A 15,861-nucleotide genomic window follows, 5' to 3' on the forward strand; every position below is an offset into this window, starting at 1 on the left:
CCCACCTGGCGGCCTGGCATTGCCCCCCAAAACCACTGTGCCTGGCAAAGCAGGGGGCACAGGGCTCCCTGCCACTGGGGCCCAGGGAGATGGGATTGCTGAATGTGTCTCAGCATCTGCCACAGCTCCAGGGCTGTGGGGGTCACCGGCACCCTGGAGTGTGCAGGGTGGGATTGGGGAAATGATAAGGAGAAGGGGGAGGACATCCTGGGGACCCCGAGGTGGGGGAATAGCTGTCGAGGGGGTCCCGCCAGCCTGGAGCCCACCTCAGGGGTCCTCTTCCCCACATGGCCCCTGTTTCCAGCTGTGGAGTGCCGCCGTCCCGACCTCCGGGCCACGGAGATGTCCCTGGTTCTGGTGCCAAACAGGGCCGCGCCCCCACTTTGTGACCGTCTGGCCCTGGTCCTGCCCCACCGCGGCCCGCGGCTCCCCGGTGCCCTCATACCGCCGGTGCCGCCGCCCGCCCCTTCGGTGCTCCCTTGGTGCCCCCGTCCCGGTGGTGCTCCCCCTCCCTGGTGCTTCCCTCCCGGTGCTCTCCATCTCCCGGTGCCGGCGCTCTCCCCTCGGGTGCACCTCCCGATGCTCCCCATCCTTCCCGTGCTCCCCGCTGGTGCTGCCCACTCCCCGGTGTCCTACGCCCCTCGGTGCCGCTGCCCTTCCATCGGACGCCGCCCCCTGCCGATGTCCCTCCGGTGCCCCCCGAACGCCCTACCCACGCCCCGGATCTCCCCCGGTGCCCCCGTCCCGCGCCTCTCCCGCTCCGCCCCCCGGGACCCCACCAGTGCTCCCCCGGTACCGCACCGCTGTTCCCCCAAGCTCCGCGCTGCCGCTTCCCCGGGATCCCCCCGATCCCCTCCGGTGCCCCCACGGACACCCCGCTCGTGTCTCCGCATCTCCCCGGCCCCGCGCTGCCGCCCCGCAGGAGCCCCCCCGGTCACGCCCGGCGGCCACCCCCGGATCTCCCCCCTGCCCCCCCGGTCACCTCGTCCATGCCCCCCCCCAGTGCCCCCATCCCTGCGATGCCCCCGCCCGTCCCCCGATGTCGCCGTCCCCCCCCGTCTCCCCGCCTCCCCCCGGTGCCCGCCCCGCCGGTTCCCCCCGCCCCCGTCGGAGCGCGGCCCCGCGGCGCGGCCCCGGCGGCGGAGCATGGCGGGCGCGGGGGGCGCGGGGGGCGCGGGCGGGGCGGCCCCGGTGCCCCCCTGGTACCACCGGGACCTGAGCCGGGCGGCGGCCGAGGAGCAGCTGGCGCGGGCCGGGCGGGACGGCAGCTTCCTGGTGCGGGACAGCGAGAGCGTGGCGGGGGCCTACGCGCTCTGCCTGCTGTGAGTGGGCTGCGGGCACGGGGGGCGCGGGGAGGGCGCGGGGGACACCCCCGAGGGACCGCGGGAGGGCACGGGGCGAGATCCGGGGGCGGTCACCGGCGGTGACCGGGGGGGACACCGGGAGGGACCGGCGCGGGGCCGGGGGAGCCGCGGAGGCACGAGCAGAGTGACGGGGGGAGGACCGGGGGGGATCCCGGGGGGGATCCCGGGAAGCGGCAGCGCGGAGCTTGGGGGAACAGCGGTGCGGTACCGGGGGAGCGCTGGTGGGGTCCCCGGGGGCGGAGCGGGAGAGGCACGGGGCGGGGGCACCGGGGGAGATCCGGGGCCGTGGGTAGGGCGTTCGGGGGGCACCGGAGGGACATCGGGGGGGATCCGAGGAGAGCAGGACGGGCGCCGGAGGGGAGCCGGACGGGGGGGATCCTGGGCGAGCAGCCGGGAGGGTTTGGGGGAGCGGCATCGAGGTACCAGGGGGACACTGGGGTGTCATGGTGGGGGTCACTGGAGAGGATTCAGGGGAGCACTGGTGGGGTACCGAGGGACACAGGCGGGGTGTCCAGGGAAGGACTGGCAGGGGTCCGGGGAGAGCACTGGGAGACACACCGAGGGCAGGGGGGGCACCAGGGGAGCACTGGCAGGGGGAGCAGTTGGGGGTCACCAGAAGGGATCCAGGCTCCGGAGCACAGGGGGAGAAACGAGGGGACACCGACACCCAGAGGGCAGCAGGCAGAAGAGGGGGCACACCTGAGAGGACACCCGTACTCTGGGGGTCTCTGGGAATTTGGTAGGGAGGGACTGGGACAGCTCTGGGCTGTGGATGCTGGGGGGACATGAGTTGATCTGAGGGGCACGGGGGGACACTGGCACTTCTGGGTGACAGGGCACCAGGGGAATGGCACCCATTCTGGCCTGGGGGTCCCAGGGGACCAGACACCGACAGACTGGGGGGCATTGGAGGGACTGGGGGTCCCTGGGCACAGAGGGGACACTGGACTGGCTCCAGGGGGGCTGTGACACCCACCCTTGCCAGGATGAGGGTCTGTGAGATGGGGGGCCTGGCCTCCACCCCACACTCTTGGGATCTCTGAGCATCTCCATGGGACTGGGGGTCCCCAGCCCCCATCCTCATGGGGGGTTCCCAACCTGGGGGAGGAGGTGAGCTCTGTGCCCTTTGGCCACACCATGGGACTCCTGTGGCTCCTGGCTGGTGCTGGGCCACGGGTGAGTGCTGACAGCCCTGGGGTCCTGGAACGCTGCCCCCTGTGCCCAGCAGTGCACCCCAGCCCCCTCCGTACCTGAGGCCTTGCTGGCCCCTCGGTGGGTTGGCGGTGTGCCGTGTGCCAGGGTGCTCCTGGGGAGCTCCTGGGGCATGCCCCTGGCTCTACTCAAGGCCTGCTGCCTGTGCCAGCACCTGGACCTTGATGTGGTTGTGGGGTGGCGGTGACGGCACCTCAACGCGAAGCTTTTCTGTGCCCCGAGAGTCCGTGGCAGAACCAGGAGTGCACCGTGAGCTGACCTGCCCTGGCCTGGGGCTGCCGTGTGCCGGTGCCATGCGCAGGGCCAGGCATGCAGCCTCCATGGCAGCACTGCTGCCCTTCCCCGGGGACGGGGGCAAATGTGGTTTCCCATCCATGGGGACAGAGCGTGGCCATGGGCACCGGCTCCCCACCACGAAGCTGGGCTGGCGAGCAGCACCAGGGCACAGCACTGGGAGAACATGTGGTGCCACAGGGCTGGGGGGCATGTCAGGGCACCGGGGTGGGTGACAGGGGGCTGCAGCTGGTGTCATGGTGCGGGTGCCTGGGGAAGGGGTGTCTGTCACTGGTGTTTCCCACTGCCCAGTGAGGGGGTTGTGGGTGCCACATGGCTGTGCCACAGGTTGGGACCACACAGCCTCGCAAAGCCCATCATGGGGATGCCACGGTGGGTGACAGAACCCCGACAAGGACACTGGGAATCCCTGGTGCTGCGATCCCACCCATTGCCAGCGAGTGGGTGGCCAGGGCTGTGAAGCCATTGGCCCCGGCCACTGCCGGGGCCCTAAAAATAGCTGCGGGGGCAGGAGGAGGAAAGGGAACTGCAGCGGGATCCCGGCAGCGTCGGCTTCCTTTAACCCTCCTGCTGGTGCTCCGTGGCCTCTCGGGGTTGGACGTGGCTCACCGGGACATCTCGCTGTGGCCTCGCCATGACACACCGGGGCACCTCATTGCGGCACACTGGGGCATCCCGGGCCCCCGCAGTGCCGGCACACCGCGGGGGCACCCCAGGAGCGCCAGCGTGGCGGGTCGGTGGGCAGCGCCATTGGGGTGGTCCTGGTGCGCTGTCCCCCAGGAGGGGAGGGGTTGGGACCCCTGTCCTGCCTCACTGCCGCTTCACGGGGACACCGGTGCCAGGGGGTGTGTGGTGTGCCCTGGCCGAGGTGCCCGCGGTGCTCTGGGGAGGAGGGTGGCGGGTGTCCCCGGTGCGGGGAGCCCGCCGTGCCGGCCGGGCCGTGGCAGGGTGCCGGCTGCGTGTCAGAGCCGGCGGGGAGCCCCGGGGCTCCCACATAAAGGCTCTTTGTGCCCGAGCCCGGCGCTCCCAGGCCCCCCCGGCGTCGCTCATCCAAATAGCAGCCGCCGGCGGCGCGGGGCTGGGCAGCCAGGGGCCATGCAGCCCCCCTCCCCCTGCCATCCACCCCCTCGGCACAGTGTCCCTCTGGCTCCATCTCTGGTTACCCACGGAGAACCCCTTGTCCTCCCCCACAGCTGAGGTTCCTCCTGGGGGTCCTGCCCCTTGCCTCTCCAATTTGGGGTTCCACGTATTGGTGCTGTGCTGGGGTTCCTCTTGCACCCGCCCATCACACCCCCCTTGCTGTTTTTGCTATGGAGACCCCAAATGGGCCTTAGGATTTTCCACAGAGGCTCCTTATGTTTCCCCCGTTGGGGGGATGTCTCTTTGTGCCGCCCCAATCCCACCAGCTGGGGTTCTCCCACTCTGACTCCTTTGATCAGGGGACCCCTGAGATCCCTCAGTAAGGAGGTTCAACAGTGACCCCCTCACCCCCCCGCAGGGTTTCCCATACAGCCCCCCTGTAGCGCATTGCCGTTCAGCTCCCCCTCCCACTTGGAGGGTTCCCCATGGCCTCCCATGACCCCTGACTGGGCATTGGGGCACCCGGGGGCACTCCCTGCTGGGGTTGGTTGTAGCTGCAGGGGAGGGGTGAGAAATGAGAGACCTGGCACTGCAGGAAGTGGGGTGACACCAGGGGACCCAGTGCTTTGGGGTGGCACCAGGGAACCTGATTCTGTGGGGTGGCACAGGGAAACTAACATCATGGGGTGGCAGCAGGGGACCTAGGGCACTGTGAGGGATCTGGCACCATAGGAGGACACCAGGGGACCTGGCCCCGTGGAGTGGGAGCAGGGGACACAGCACCCTGTCCGTGGACGTGACACAGTGCAGGGGGCACAGATGCTGCCTTGTCCCAGTCCTTCAGCCCCATGTCAAGGTGCCCTCGGGGCAGGGGACATGGCAGCTGAGTGGAGCAGTGGCCCTGGTGTGGTGACCAGTGGCCCTGGTGTGGTGACCAGTGGCCCTGGCGTGGTGACCAGTGGCCCTGGTGTGATGACCAGTGGCCCTGGCGTGGTGACCAGTGGCCCTGGCGTGGTGACAGCCTCCTCGATGCTCATGGTGAGCTCCATGGCCAGAGGCCAGCCCAGGAGCCACCGTCCCTCCTGACAGCACTGGAGTGGGGGAGTCTGGCTGTGCCAGGGGTCCCTGGCTTCTGGAGTCCCCAGGATGGGGAAGGGACACCCCTGGAGTCCCGGTCCTGCTCCTTGTACCCGCTGCTGTTGTCACCCTGTCTCTTAGCGCCGCCTGTCACCCCCTGCCCCGGGATCGCGTCCCTGGTTCCTGTCAGCTTCCATTGGAAAATAAATTGTTTCCTGGCGTCCTGGCTGCCAGCTCCTGCCTGCTCCTGCCAGCTCCTGCCTGCGCCTGCCAGCTCCTGCCTGCACTGCAGGCTGGGGACACAGGCTCCGGCACACAGACAGGCAGTGGGGCTGGGGCGGTGGCACTACCAAGGACATAGTGGTGTTGATCGTGGGATCAGAGCAAGCAGAGGGGTCAGTCTGGGACCCCCAGCACTCATCCAGGACCCCCAGGCCCCATCCTGCGGGCATTTTCCTATAGGTTTCCCTGTCAGCTCATTGGATGCCGTAGGCAATAGTGGTACTGGAGCTCCTCACTGCGGGTGCTGGATGAGTGCCAGGCCATGCAGGTGGGTGGGGGGATGCCACCCAACCCCCTAGAGCCCCCTGCCTGATGGCCTCCTCCCCGCTGCCACAGGTTCCAGAAGCACGTCCACACCTACCGCATCCTGCCCGACGAGGAGGATTTCCTGGCCGTGCAGGTGGGCAGTGAGGGCACGGGACACCCTCTGGCTCGTGGGCAGCGAGGGGTCTCTGGCTCGGCGGGGCTCTATCTCGACCTCGTGCCATGAGTGTGCCCGTCTCTTTGGCTGTGCCGGGCTGCTGTGCCGGGTGGATGTGCCGGGCTCAGCCCTGGCCTGGTGCCACGCGCGTGCCCGGCTGTGCCGGATGGCTTGGCTGGGCCTGTCTTGGCGGGCTGCCAGCACCGGGTATTTTTAGAGCAACAGAACCCCCTTTGTGCCGGCCGGGCAGGCAGGAAAAGCCGCCCCCGGGAGGGAGGAGGCCGAAGGATGACTGCTGCCTGCACCCTGCCAGCCCACCTGCCAGCCCCCCGTGGGTGGCACCAGGGCACTGTGCCACATGCACCGGGCCCAGCTCCCCCCCATGGGCTGTGGGGTCAGCCCCCCATCCTGCATGTGGGTCCCTGCATGGTGGCATCTCCGCATGGGAGGATCCCTGCATGGGAGTCTTTTTGTGGGGATTTCCCTGCGAGGGGGGGGCATCCCTCCGTGGTGGCATCTTTGCACAGTGGTATCTCTGCATGGTGACATCCCTGCATGGTGGGATCCCTGCATGGGGATGTCCCTCCTTGGAGATATCCTTGCATAGGGACATCCCTCCCTGGGGGTCCCTGCGTGGTGGTACCCCTGCCTGGGGACATCCCTCCATGGGGGTCTGTGCACAGTGGCATCCCTGCCTGGAGGGATCCCTGCCTGGGGGTCCCTGCGTGGTGGCGTCCCTGCATGGTGGGTTCCCTGCCTGGTGGTGTCCCCACGCGGGGTCCGGTGACGGTGGCTGCAGGTGCTGATGGCCCCGGTGTCCCCGTGTCCCCGCAGACGTCGCAGGGGGTGCAGGTGCGGCGCTTCAAGACGCTGAGCGAGCTAATCGCCCTGTACCTGCAGCCCAACCAGGGGCTGGTCTGCACCCTGCTCTTCCCTGTCGAGAGGGAGAAAGAGAAGGAGACCGTGGAGGACAGGGACTACTCGGGTATGGCAGGGTGACATGGGCGAGTGGGCGGGGTCCTGGGACCCCCGGGGTGGCAGGGATTGACCCCCCCATCGCCCCGTTGCAGATGGAGAGGATGAGAAGCCGCCGCTGCCACCACGCTCTGGCTCCACCAGCTTCTCCAGTACCTCGGCCGGGCTCAGCCCCACCAGCCTGGGACCAGCCGTGCCGGAGGGGTCGGCAGAGAGGTGAGGGTCTGCCCGTCTCCTGACGGTCCCCTGTCTGTCCCCTGCCCATCCCTGCTGGCTCTCACCTCCTGGCTGTGCTCCTTGCAGTGCCAATGGGCTCAGCAGCATCTCCCACGAGTACCTGAAGGGCAGCTACACCCTGGACCTGGAGGCAGTGAAGGGGGGGGCCAACAGCCTCCCCCACCTCAACAAGACCCTTGTCACCTCCTGCAAACGGCTGCACAGGTGGGTGCTGGGCGCCGGGACAGATGGACAGATGGAGGGACATCTGTGTTACCCACTGAGCTGGCTCCTCTTGCACCTGCAGTGAGGTGGACAAGGTGCTGGCAGGGCTGGAGATCCTCTCCAAAGTGTTTGACCAGCAGAGCTCCCCCATGGTTTCCAAGATCCTGCAGCAGGTGAGGGGGATATGGGGACACGATGGTGGCAACCCACCACCACGGACTGTGCCCACAGACCCCACCGTAGCACCGTCCGTGGGTGGTGGGAAAGCCTGGGGAGAAACACCCACCATCCTGCCCCATCCCAGGGCGCCTGGGGGTCTTGTTACTCTGGGGGGGAACTGGGGTGGGTGTGGGGATCCCATCCCTGTGCTGGGGTTACCTGCTGGGGGTTCCAGACAGCAGGGCAGAGCGGGGAGCAGGAGCTGGAGAGCCTGGTGCTGAAGCTGTCTGTGCTGAAAGATTTCCTCTCCTCCATCGAGAAGAAGGTGAGGCCGGGGGTGTGTGGGGCATGTGTTCTCATGGGGGTGTCCTGAGGGGTCTGTGGGGCTGATGGCACTGATGGAGCTGATGGTGGGACTGGGACAGCTGACAGGGATTGTTGGGCTGGTGGAGCTGGAGGGAGCTGGGGGAGGCTCGTGGGAATGAGGCAACAGTGGGACTGGGGGCGGGGGCAGTGGAGCTGGGGCACTGGTAGGGCTGAGGGGGCTGGTGGATCTTGGGGGGCTGAGGGGGCTGAGGGTGCTTGGAACGCTGGTGGGACTGGAGAGTTGGAGGGGTTGGTAGAGCTGGGGGGGCTGATGGGCTCTCGGCTGATGCCACTGGGGGCTCTGGCAGGCACTGAAGGCCCTGCAGGAGATGAGCTCGGCTGCCCCCACCGCCCCCCCCCAGCCCCTGTCCCGCAAGGCCAAGAGCATCCCAGTGCAGACCTTCGAGGTGAGCCCTACCCCCCCTTCCTGTGTTTCGGAGTTCTGGGAGACTTCTGGCGTCAGCTGAGTGCATGTGGTGTAACACTGAGGGCACAGCCCCCGAGGTGTCCCAGCTGGAGTGCTGGGGTGTCCCCTCTGTCCTCCCTCATCCCAGTGTCCCCCGGCAGGTGAAGCTGGACATCACCCTGGGGGACCTGACCAAGATTGGGAAGTCACAGAAGTACACACTGAGTGTGGACGTGGAGGGGGGGAAGCTGGTGGTGCTGAAGAAGCAGAAGGACTCCCAGGAGGACTGGAACACCTTCACCCACGACAAGAGTGAGTGGGGAGGCACCCACAGGGCCCCCTGAGGCTGCCTTTGTGCTGGGGAGCATCCCCGTGGGGCTCAGCGGTGGGCTGGGAGCTGTGGGGTGTCCCCATCCTGGGGGTCCCCCAAAGTGTGGGCTGGGGGAGCTCCAGCACCCAGCTGGCACCCAGCACCCCCCAGCTCTCACCACTCCTCCCCAGTCCGTCAGCTGATCAAGTCACAGCGAGTGCAGAACAAACTGGGCATCGTTTTTGAGAAGGAAAAGGATAAAACACAACGGAAAGACTTTGTTTTCGTCAGTGCCCGGGTGGGTAATGCTCGGGTGGGGGACAAGGGGGCAGGCCCTTGTAGGGGTGGTGGGGGGGCAGGATTTAACCCTTGGGCCCTGCTAGGGCTCAGGGCCGGGTGCTGGGTGCTGGTGCTTGATGGCTGGGGGATGTCCCTGTAGTGGTCCCCCATGCCCAGGAGGTGCCAGGTTTGGCTGAGCCAAAGCTGGGGTGCTGGAAGGGGTTGTGGGGAGCCCCTCCGGCCCCCCCTCTCAATGTCCCCCCCTGCAGAAGCGTGAGGCTTTCTGCCAGCTCCTGCAGCTGATGAAGAACAAGCATTCCCACCAGGATGAGCCTGACATGATCTCTATCTTCATTGGCACCTGGAATATGGGTGAGAAGGGCGGGGGAAGCCCATGGTGGAGTGCCGAGACCCCGGGGTGCCCCCTAACCATGCCGTCCCCCTTGCAGGCAGCGTCCCCCCCCCTAAGAGCATCACCTCATGGTTCACCTCCAAGGGGTTGGGCAAGACCCTGGATGAGGTGACGATGGCCATCCCCCATGACATCTACGTCTTCGGCACCCAGGAGAATTCCCTGGGAGACAAGGAGTGGGTGGACTTCCTGCGCACTGTCCTCAAGGACTTCACGGAGGTCGAGTACCGCCCGGTAGGAACCGGGGGCTCCGGGGATCCTGGGGACTGCGGTGTGCAGGCACCGGTGGGTGGTGGAGGTGGGCGGTGCTCGGTGTCCCTGGGGTGGCTGTGCTCTGGCTCTGTGACACCGGGTGCTTCGGGGTCCTGTCATGGTGCTGGGCGGCTGTTGGTGCTCCAGTTCTGCTGACACCAGGTATTTTAGGGTGCTCTCCTGGTGCTGGCAGCTGTGGGTGCTGATGGTGGTGGAATTCCTGGGGAACAGCCCTGGGCGGGAGAGGCTGGGGTGGAGCTGTGATGAGCAGCAGCTGTGGGCGCACCCCCCATGTCCCGGGGGGGCCCCATGGCGTGCTGGCAGGGGCTGAGGGTGCCGGGGCCGGCAGGTGGCCATGCAGTCCCTGTGGAACATCAAGGTGGTGGTGCTGGTGAAGCCGGAGCACGAGAACCGCATCAGCCACGTCAGCACCTCGAGCGTCAAGACAGGGATCGCCAACACCCTGGGTAGGGGCCCGTGGGGGCACGGGGGTGTGCGCTGCACCGGGGGGGCCCACCAGTGTCTGGGTTTCCAGGGTGGTCCCAGTGTTGCATGGGTCACACGGGATGGGGTCCTGGAGCACGTGTGTTGCTTGAAGAGGAGTCTGGGGGGGTGCGTTTTGCCCAAGGAGGGATCCCAGAGCACATGTGTTGCATGAGGAGGGGTCTGGGTGCGGGTGTTTCACAAGGAGGGCCTTCCGTGCGTGTGTGTTGCACGAGGCAGGCTCTGCAGTTCATGCATTACGTGAGAAGGGCTCTGGGCACGTGCCCATGCCAGCCAGCCAGGTGGGGACTGTGCCCCCCCTCCCCCAGGGTTGGGGGACTGCCCCTGCCCTGGCCTGATCCCATCCCATGTCCCCGTGTCCCCACAGGGAACAAGGGCGCTGTGGGCGTCTCCTTCATGTTCAATGGCACCTCCTTTGGCTTCGTCAACTGCCACCTCACCTCCGGCAATGAGAAGACGGCACGGTGAGCACCCCCACTCCAGAATGGGCTGGGAGGGCCCTGTCTCCTTGTGTGTGACACCCCTGTCCCCATGTCCCCTGCTGCAGGAGGAACCAGAACTACCTGGACATCCTGCGCCTACTCTCGCTGGGGGACAAGCAGCTGAGCTCCTTTGACATCTCCCTTCGCTTCACCCACCTCTTCTGGTTTGGGGACCTCAATTACCGCCTGGACATGGACATCCAGGTTGGGGGACGGGGACGGGGGGTGAGGGGTGTCAGGTGCCCCCTGCCCAGCCCGGTGCCAGCCCCTCTGTTCCGCAGGAGATCCTCAACTACATCAGCCGCAAGGAGCTGGAGCCGCTGCTGAAGGTGGATCAGCTCAACCTGGAGAAGGAGAAGCACAAGGTGTTCCTGCGCTTTGGTGAGGACTGGGGGGGCTCTGGGAGAGTCTGGGGGGATAGCCCCTCCTGTTGGGACTGTCCTGACCCACTGCTGTCTGTGCAGGTGAGGAGGAGATCACCTTCCCCCCCACCTACCGCTACGAGCGGGGCTCCCGGGACACCTATGTCTGGCACAAGCAGAAACCCACAGGGGTAGGTGCTGGGGTAGTGGGGAGTCAGGGGAGGGGTAGACACCCCAACCTGAACCCTCCTCCACTCCCCATCCCTGCCAGGTGCGTACCAACGTGCCGTCCTGGTGCGACCGCATCCTCTGGAAATCCTACCCCGAGACTCACGTCAACTGCAATGCTTATGGTGAGCAGTGTGACCCCCCAGCACCCCACCCTCCCATTCTGGGACGGTCCCTTCCATCCTGACCGTCCCCCCATCCCTGCTGGCTGCAGGATGCACGGATGACATCGTCACCAGTGACCACTCACCCGTCTTCGGCTCCTTCGAGGTGGGAGTGACATCCCAGTTCGTCTCCAAAAAAGGTGCCTGTGCCCAAGGGGACATCTCGCTGTCCCCCACCCCCCATGGGTTCCACCTCTCCCTCGAGATGGGGAGGTCCCAGGGGGGTTCCAACACCTCGCCTCTCCATGGAGGGCTCTCCAAGTCCTCGGAGCAGGCATACATCGAGTTTGAGAGCATCGAGGCCATCGTGAAGACATCCAGTCGCACCAAGTTCTTCATCGAGTTCTATTCTACCTGCCTGGAAGGTGAGGACTGGGATGGGAATGTGGGGTCCCAGGGGGGCTGACAGGGGTGATGCCATGTCCCCCCCACACCACAGAGTTCAAGAAGAGCTTCGAGAATGACAGTCAGAGCAGCGACAACATCAACTTCCTCAAAGTGCAGTGGTCCTCCCGGCAGCTGCCGACGGTGAGGAGGGGCTGGGGGCTGACAGGGTGGGCGCCAGGGGGAGCTGCAGGCGGGGAGGCCCCCACTCAGTGCCAGCACCTTGTCCCCTTGGCTGCAGCTGAAGCCCATCCTCTCTGAGATCGAGTACCTGCAGGACCAGCACCTCCTGCTCACCGTCAAATCCCTCGATGGCTACGAGTCCTACGGTGAGTGTCCACACCAGCACTGCACCTGCACCCGGGGGTCCATGGATGACACACTCCCCTGACCCCCCTGCTGTCACCCCCAGGGGAGTGTGTCATCGCCCTGAAGTCGATGATTGGCAGCACAGCACAGCAGTTCCTCACCTACCTGTCCCACCGTGGCGAGGAGACCGGCAACATCCGTGGCTCCATGAAGGTCCGGGTGCCCACTGAGCGCCTGGGCACCCGTGAGAGGCTCTATGGTGAGGACTCCCCTCCCTGGGGGAAACTGTGGGGACGGGACCCCACCACTGAGCCCCTGTTCCCCCACAGAGTGGATCAGCATTGATAAGGACGAGACAACAGCTGGCAAAGGGAAGGTGCCTCTGAGTGCCAGGGCCACCCAGGACTATGCCAAGTACGGGGGACAGGGCTCGGTGGGTGGGGGGCACCTGTAACACCCAGCCGGGGGGCCCTGGGGCTCAGGAGGCTGCAGGGATGGTGTGTGGGACGTGACTGGGGGCAGCTGTGTGCCATGCAAGGCAGGGATGGGGCTCTGTTGTGCCTCCAAGAGTGACACTGGCATGTTTTGGTGGCTGAGCCCTATGCTGAGGGGCTGAGCCCCATCTTGGGTGTCTCAGCCCGGTGCTGGGCTGCTGAGACCCATCCCAGGGGGTCTGAACCTTGTTACCATCCTGGGGCTCTGAGCTCCACTGCAGGGATTCGAGCCCCATGGGGCACCCAACCCCTCCTGTTGCCCAGGTCTGTGGGGCGGAAGCCCACCGGTGCCGAGCCCCCCACTGCCAACCCAGCGAAGCTTCTGGAGGAGCCCGAGAAGGGCAGCACTGCAGCAGCCCCCTGGCCCCCTGCCCCACACCGTGGCACCCCCAGGGACGAGGCTGCCCCGAGCCGGTGAGGGAATGTGGGCAGGGCTGGGGAGGGGGCACGCTCTGGGCTGCCACGCTCACCCCTGTGCCTGCAGGTCCAAGGCAGAGGCGGTGCCAGAGCTGTCGGGGGCTCCCCTGAAGAACAGCTTCAACAATCCGGCGTACTACGTCCTGGAAGGGGTCCCCCACCAGCTGCTGGCACCGGGGGATCCCGGCAAGCCCCCCAAGGCCAAGGTGCAGCTGGCGGTGCCGGAACGCCGCCGGCAGCCTTCGGTGTGCCGTGGTGACGAGAGCGAGGAGGAGGAGGATCTCGGCACCCTCAACCTGCCGCCGCCGGATTTTCCCCCGCCGCCGCTGCCGCGGGAGCTGGAGCTCCCCCCAAACCCCTTCTTTGGCACCCCCAAGGAGCCGCCGGTGCCCGCCGCGCGTGAGGACCCCAAATCCCACCCCGCTGCCTTTGGAGAGGCTCCCCTGCCCAAGCTGCACCCCCGGCCACCCCCGGCTGCCGGGGCTGGATTCGGGATGGAGGGGGCTTGTGGGACCCCCGTTACCGGGGGGCTGCCCACAGTGGGGGGGCTGCTGGATGACCGCTCCTGCTCGGTGCTGCAGATGGCCAAGACGCTGAGTGAGGTGGACTACGGGGGCGGGAAGGGGAGGGTGGCCCCACCCCCACCGCTGCTGGCCAAGGGGGGGCTGCCCCCCCGCTGCCTGCCCCCCGACTATGGCCGCCCCCCTCGCCTTCCCGCCCCACTCCATCCGGGAGAGCATCCAGGAGGACCTGGCCGAGGAGGTGGGTGATGCAGGGTGGGTGGGGGTCAGGCTGCTGGGCCCCCCAGCGCGCTCGGCTGGGGCTGTCTGGGGGGCCCCGTGGTGCTGAGGGTGTCGGGTGCAGGTGCTGGGCCGTGGCGTGGGCACCGTGCCCGGCGTGGGCGAGTGGCTGCGGGCGCTGGGGCTGGAGCGGTACGAGGAGGGGCTGGTGCGCAACGGCTGGGATGACCTGGAGTTCCTCAGGTGAGCAGCCCCCCGAAACTGCTCACCCACACCCCCAGACTTGCCATCCCCAGGGGGTCCATGTCCTCCCCAGGGGGCCACAGCAATGCCTGGGTGGGATGACCCTGCTTTGGGGAGATCCATGGGGGTACTGCCCCTGGGTGGGTCCCCACTGCCCCCTTAGGATCTCCACTTCTCTGGGTTTCTGCTTCCCTCACTTCCCCTTGCTGCCCCCGGAGGTCCCCACAGCACCCAGAGGGTCCGTGCTGCCCTGGGGGGTCCCCACCGCTCTTGAGGATCCCTGCTGCCCCTGGGTGTCCCAGCTGCCCCAAGGGGTCCCCCCTCTCCCCCCAAGAGGGAGGCTGGGTGGGCACCCAGCAGCCCAAGTGGGAGCTCTCACACCCCCTCTTGGGGACCTCACCTGGGCAGGGGTGCCCCCCCTGAGGCTGGGGCGTGCCTGGGGCAGAGAGCTCCATGTCCGCACCCCCACCCCAGTGACATCACGGAGGAGGACCTGGAGGAGGCTGGAGTGCTGGAGCCCGGCCACAAGCGGGTCCTCCTGGAGAGCCTCCAGCTCCGCAAGTAGCTGCCGCCGCACACCCGGCGTCCCGCGCGTCCCACAGCCCGGCATCCCACATCCTGCGGCTGCACATCCCGCGGCCCAGCTCCCGAAATCCTGCAGCAACCAAATCCTGCAGCCACACATCCCAGACCTTGCAGTCGCGTGTCCCGTGGCCCAGCATCCTGCGTCCCGCAGCCGCACGTCCCGGTCCCGTGGGTGTGCATTCCACATCCCGGATCCCATGGCCGTGCATCCCGGAGCCCATGGCCGTGCATCCCGGAGCCCATGGCCGTGCATCCCGGATCTTGCATCTGAGCATCTTGCGTCCTGCAGCTGAGGATCCCTCGTGCCATGGTCACACATCCCACATCCATGCATCCCGCCATCACCAGCAGCCAGTGGGAGCTCCGGGACCCCCACGGCCTGCCCCCCATCTCGGGTGCTGGGTAATGAGGTGGGGAGGGGGGAGGGGGGGACAGGGTGGGTGGTGGGTTCTGGTCAGACAATTTCACAGGGGGGTCCCTATGGGGCATCCTCACATATAAGTTATTTCTTATTTATTGGAAGAAGGGCTGGGGGAAGGGCTGGTGGGGGGGAACCCTGGGAGCCCTGGCTCCCCCCACAGCCCCTCACAGCTAGGAGGAGGAGGAGGAGGAGGAGGAGGCGCTGAGCAAAGTCGTGTCTCAATCCAAGTGCCTTCATGATGCCCAGCCAGCACTGGGATGGGATGGGAGGGCTTGGCCAGCCCCCACGGACAACACTGGGCGGAGCTCAGGGTCTCCATCCCCACCCCAAGGGTCCTGTCCCCACCCTGAAAGTCCCATCCCCACTCTGAGGGTCCCTGTCCCCACCCCCAGCGTCTCTGTCCCCACCCCAGGGCACCGATCCCCACCCTGAGGGTCCCTGTCCCCAACACAGGAGTCCCGCCCCTACCCTGGGGGTTTCTGTCTCCACTCCGAGGGTCCCTGTCCCCACGCCAGGGATCCACATCCCCACCCTGGGAATGTCCCGTCCCCTCCCTGGGAGTCCCTGTCCCCACCCTGGGAGATCCCCATCCTCACCCCAGGGTGCCATCCCCATCCCTGGAGGTTTCTGTCCCCATCTTTGGGGGTCCCATCCCCACCATGGAGGTCCCTGTGCCCGCCCTGGGAGTCCCTACCCTGGGAATCCCACTGCAGCAGTGAGATCAGTGCCTTCACCCAGACCCCACCTCACACCACCTGTGCCTCCGGGGTGTGCCCCCACTCCCAGTTTGCCCATTAGGTACTTGCTGGGTCCGTCCCCACCCCGGGGGTCTCTGTTTCCCTCAGGGGCAGTGGGGCTGGCACCCAGGTCCCCCCGTGGGTGCTCAGCCCCCAACCTCACCAAGTGCCCTTCCAGGGGGGTCCCTAGGGTGGGGGTCCCCCAGCCATGCCTTCCCCGCTGGGGTGACCCCTCCAGACTGTCCCTGTCCCCAGGGGGCTGGTGGGCAATGCCACCCCCATCCCCTCCCTCCCCTCACTCCGGCTGAGATGAAGGATGGGCCGGCCCCCCCAAAATCCCCTGACTGTTTGTTACTGGGGTGTTCAGTGTGAACTTCCCCCCACTAAACCCCTGTCTTGTCGTGCCCTGTGTTTGGTGGTTTTTGGTAAATCTGGACTGATTTTTGTTACGTTTCATGCAG

At 67.0% G+C, this 15,861-nt stretch overlaps 1 protein-coding gene across 1 annotated transcript; it reads left to right on the forward strand.

Annotated features, from left to right (window-relative positions):
- The first annotated feature begins 1,128 nt into the window (after positions 1-1,128).
- On the forward strand, positions 1,129-15,804 carry INPPL1 (inositol polyphosphate phosphatase like 1). The gene is given in 29 exon segments (XM_064642446.1): positions 1,129-1,322; positions 5,646-5,709; positions 6,565-6,715; positions 6,801-6,921; positions 7,009-7,146; positions 7,229-7,319; positions 7,541-7,630; positions 7,980-8,078; positions 8,239-8,389; positions 8,579-8,685; positions 8,936-9,038; positions 9,116-9,312; positions 9,680-9,797; positions 10,202-10,298; positions 10,382-10,520; positions 10,598-10,697; positions 10,781-10,869; positions 10,950-11,031; positions 11,121-11,210; positions 11,322-11,435; positions 11,510-11,598; positions 11,696-11,783; positions 11,867-12,022; positions 12,093-12,177; positions 12,522-12,671; positions 12,742-13,375; positions 13,377-13,436; positions 13,539-13,657; positions 14,132-15,804. Coding segments are annotated over 29 exon segments (3,789 nt in total). The 5' UTR covers positions 1,129-1,146; the 3' UTR covers positions 14,223-15,804.
- Positions 15,805-15,861: the final 57 nt, after the last annotated feature.

The sequence above is a fragment of the Pseudopipra pipra genome, chromosome 2 (genome assembly GCF_036250125.1).
Source record: "Pseudopipra pipra isolate bDixPip1 chromosome 2, bDixPip1.hap1, whole genome shotgun sequence".
In the NCBI taxonomy this organism is placed as follows: domain Eukaryota; kingdom Metazoa; phylum Chordata; class Aves; order Passeriformes; family Pipridae; genus Pseudopipra; species Pseudopipra pipra.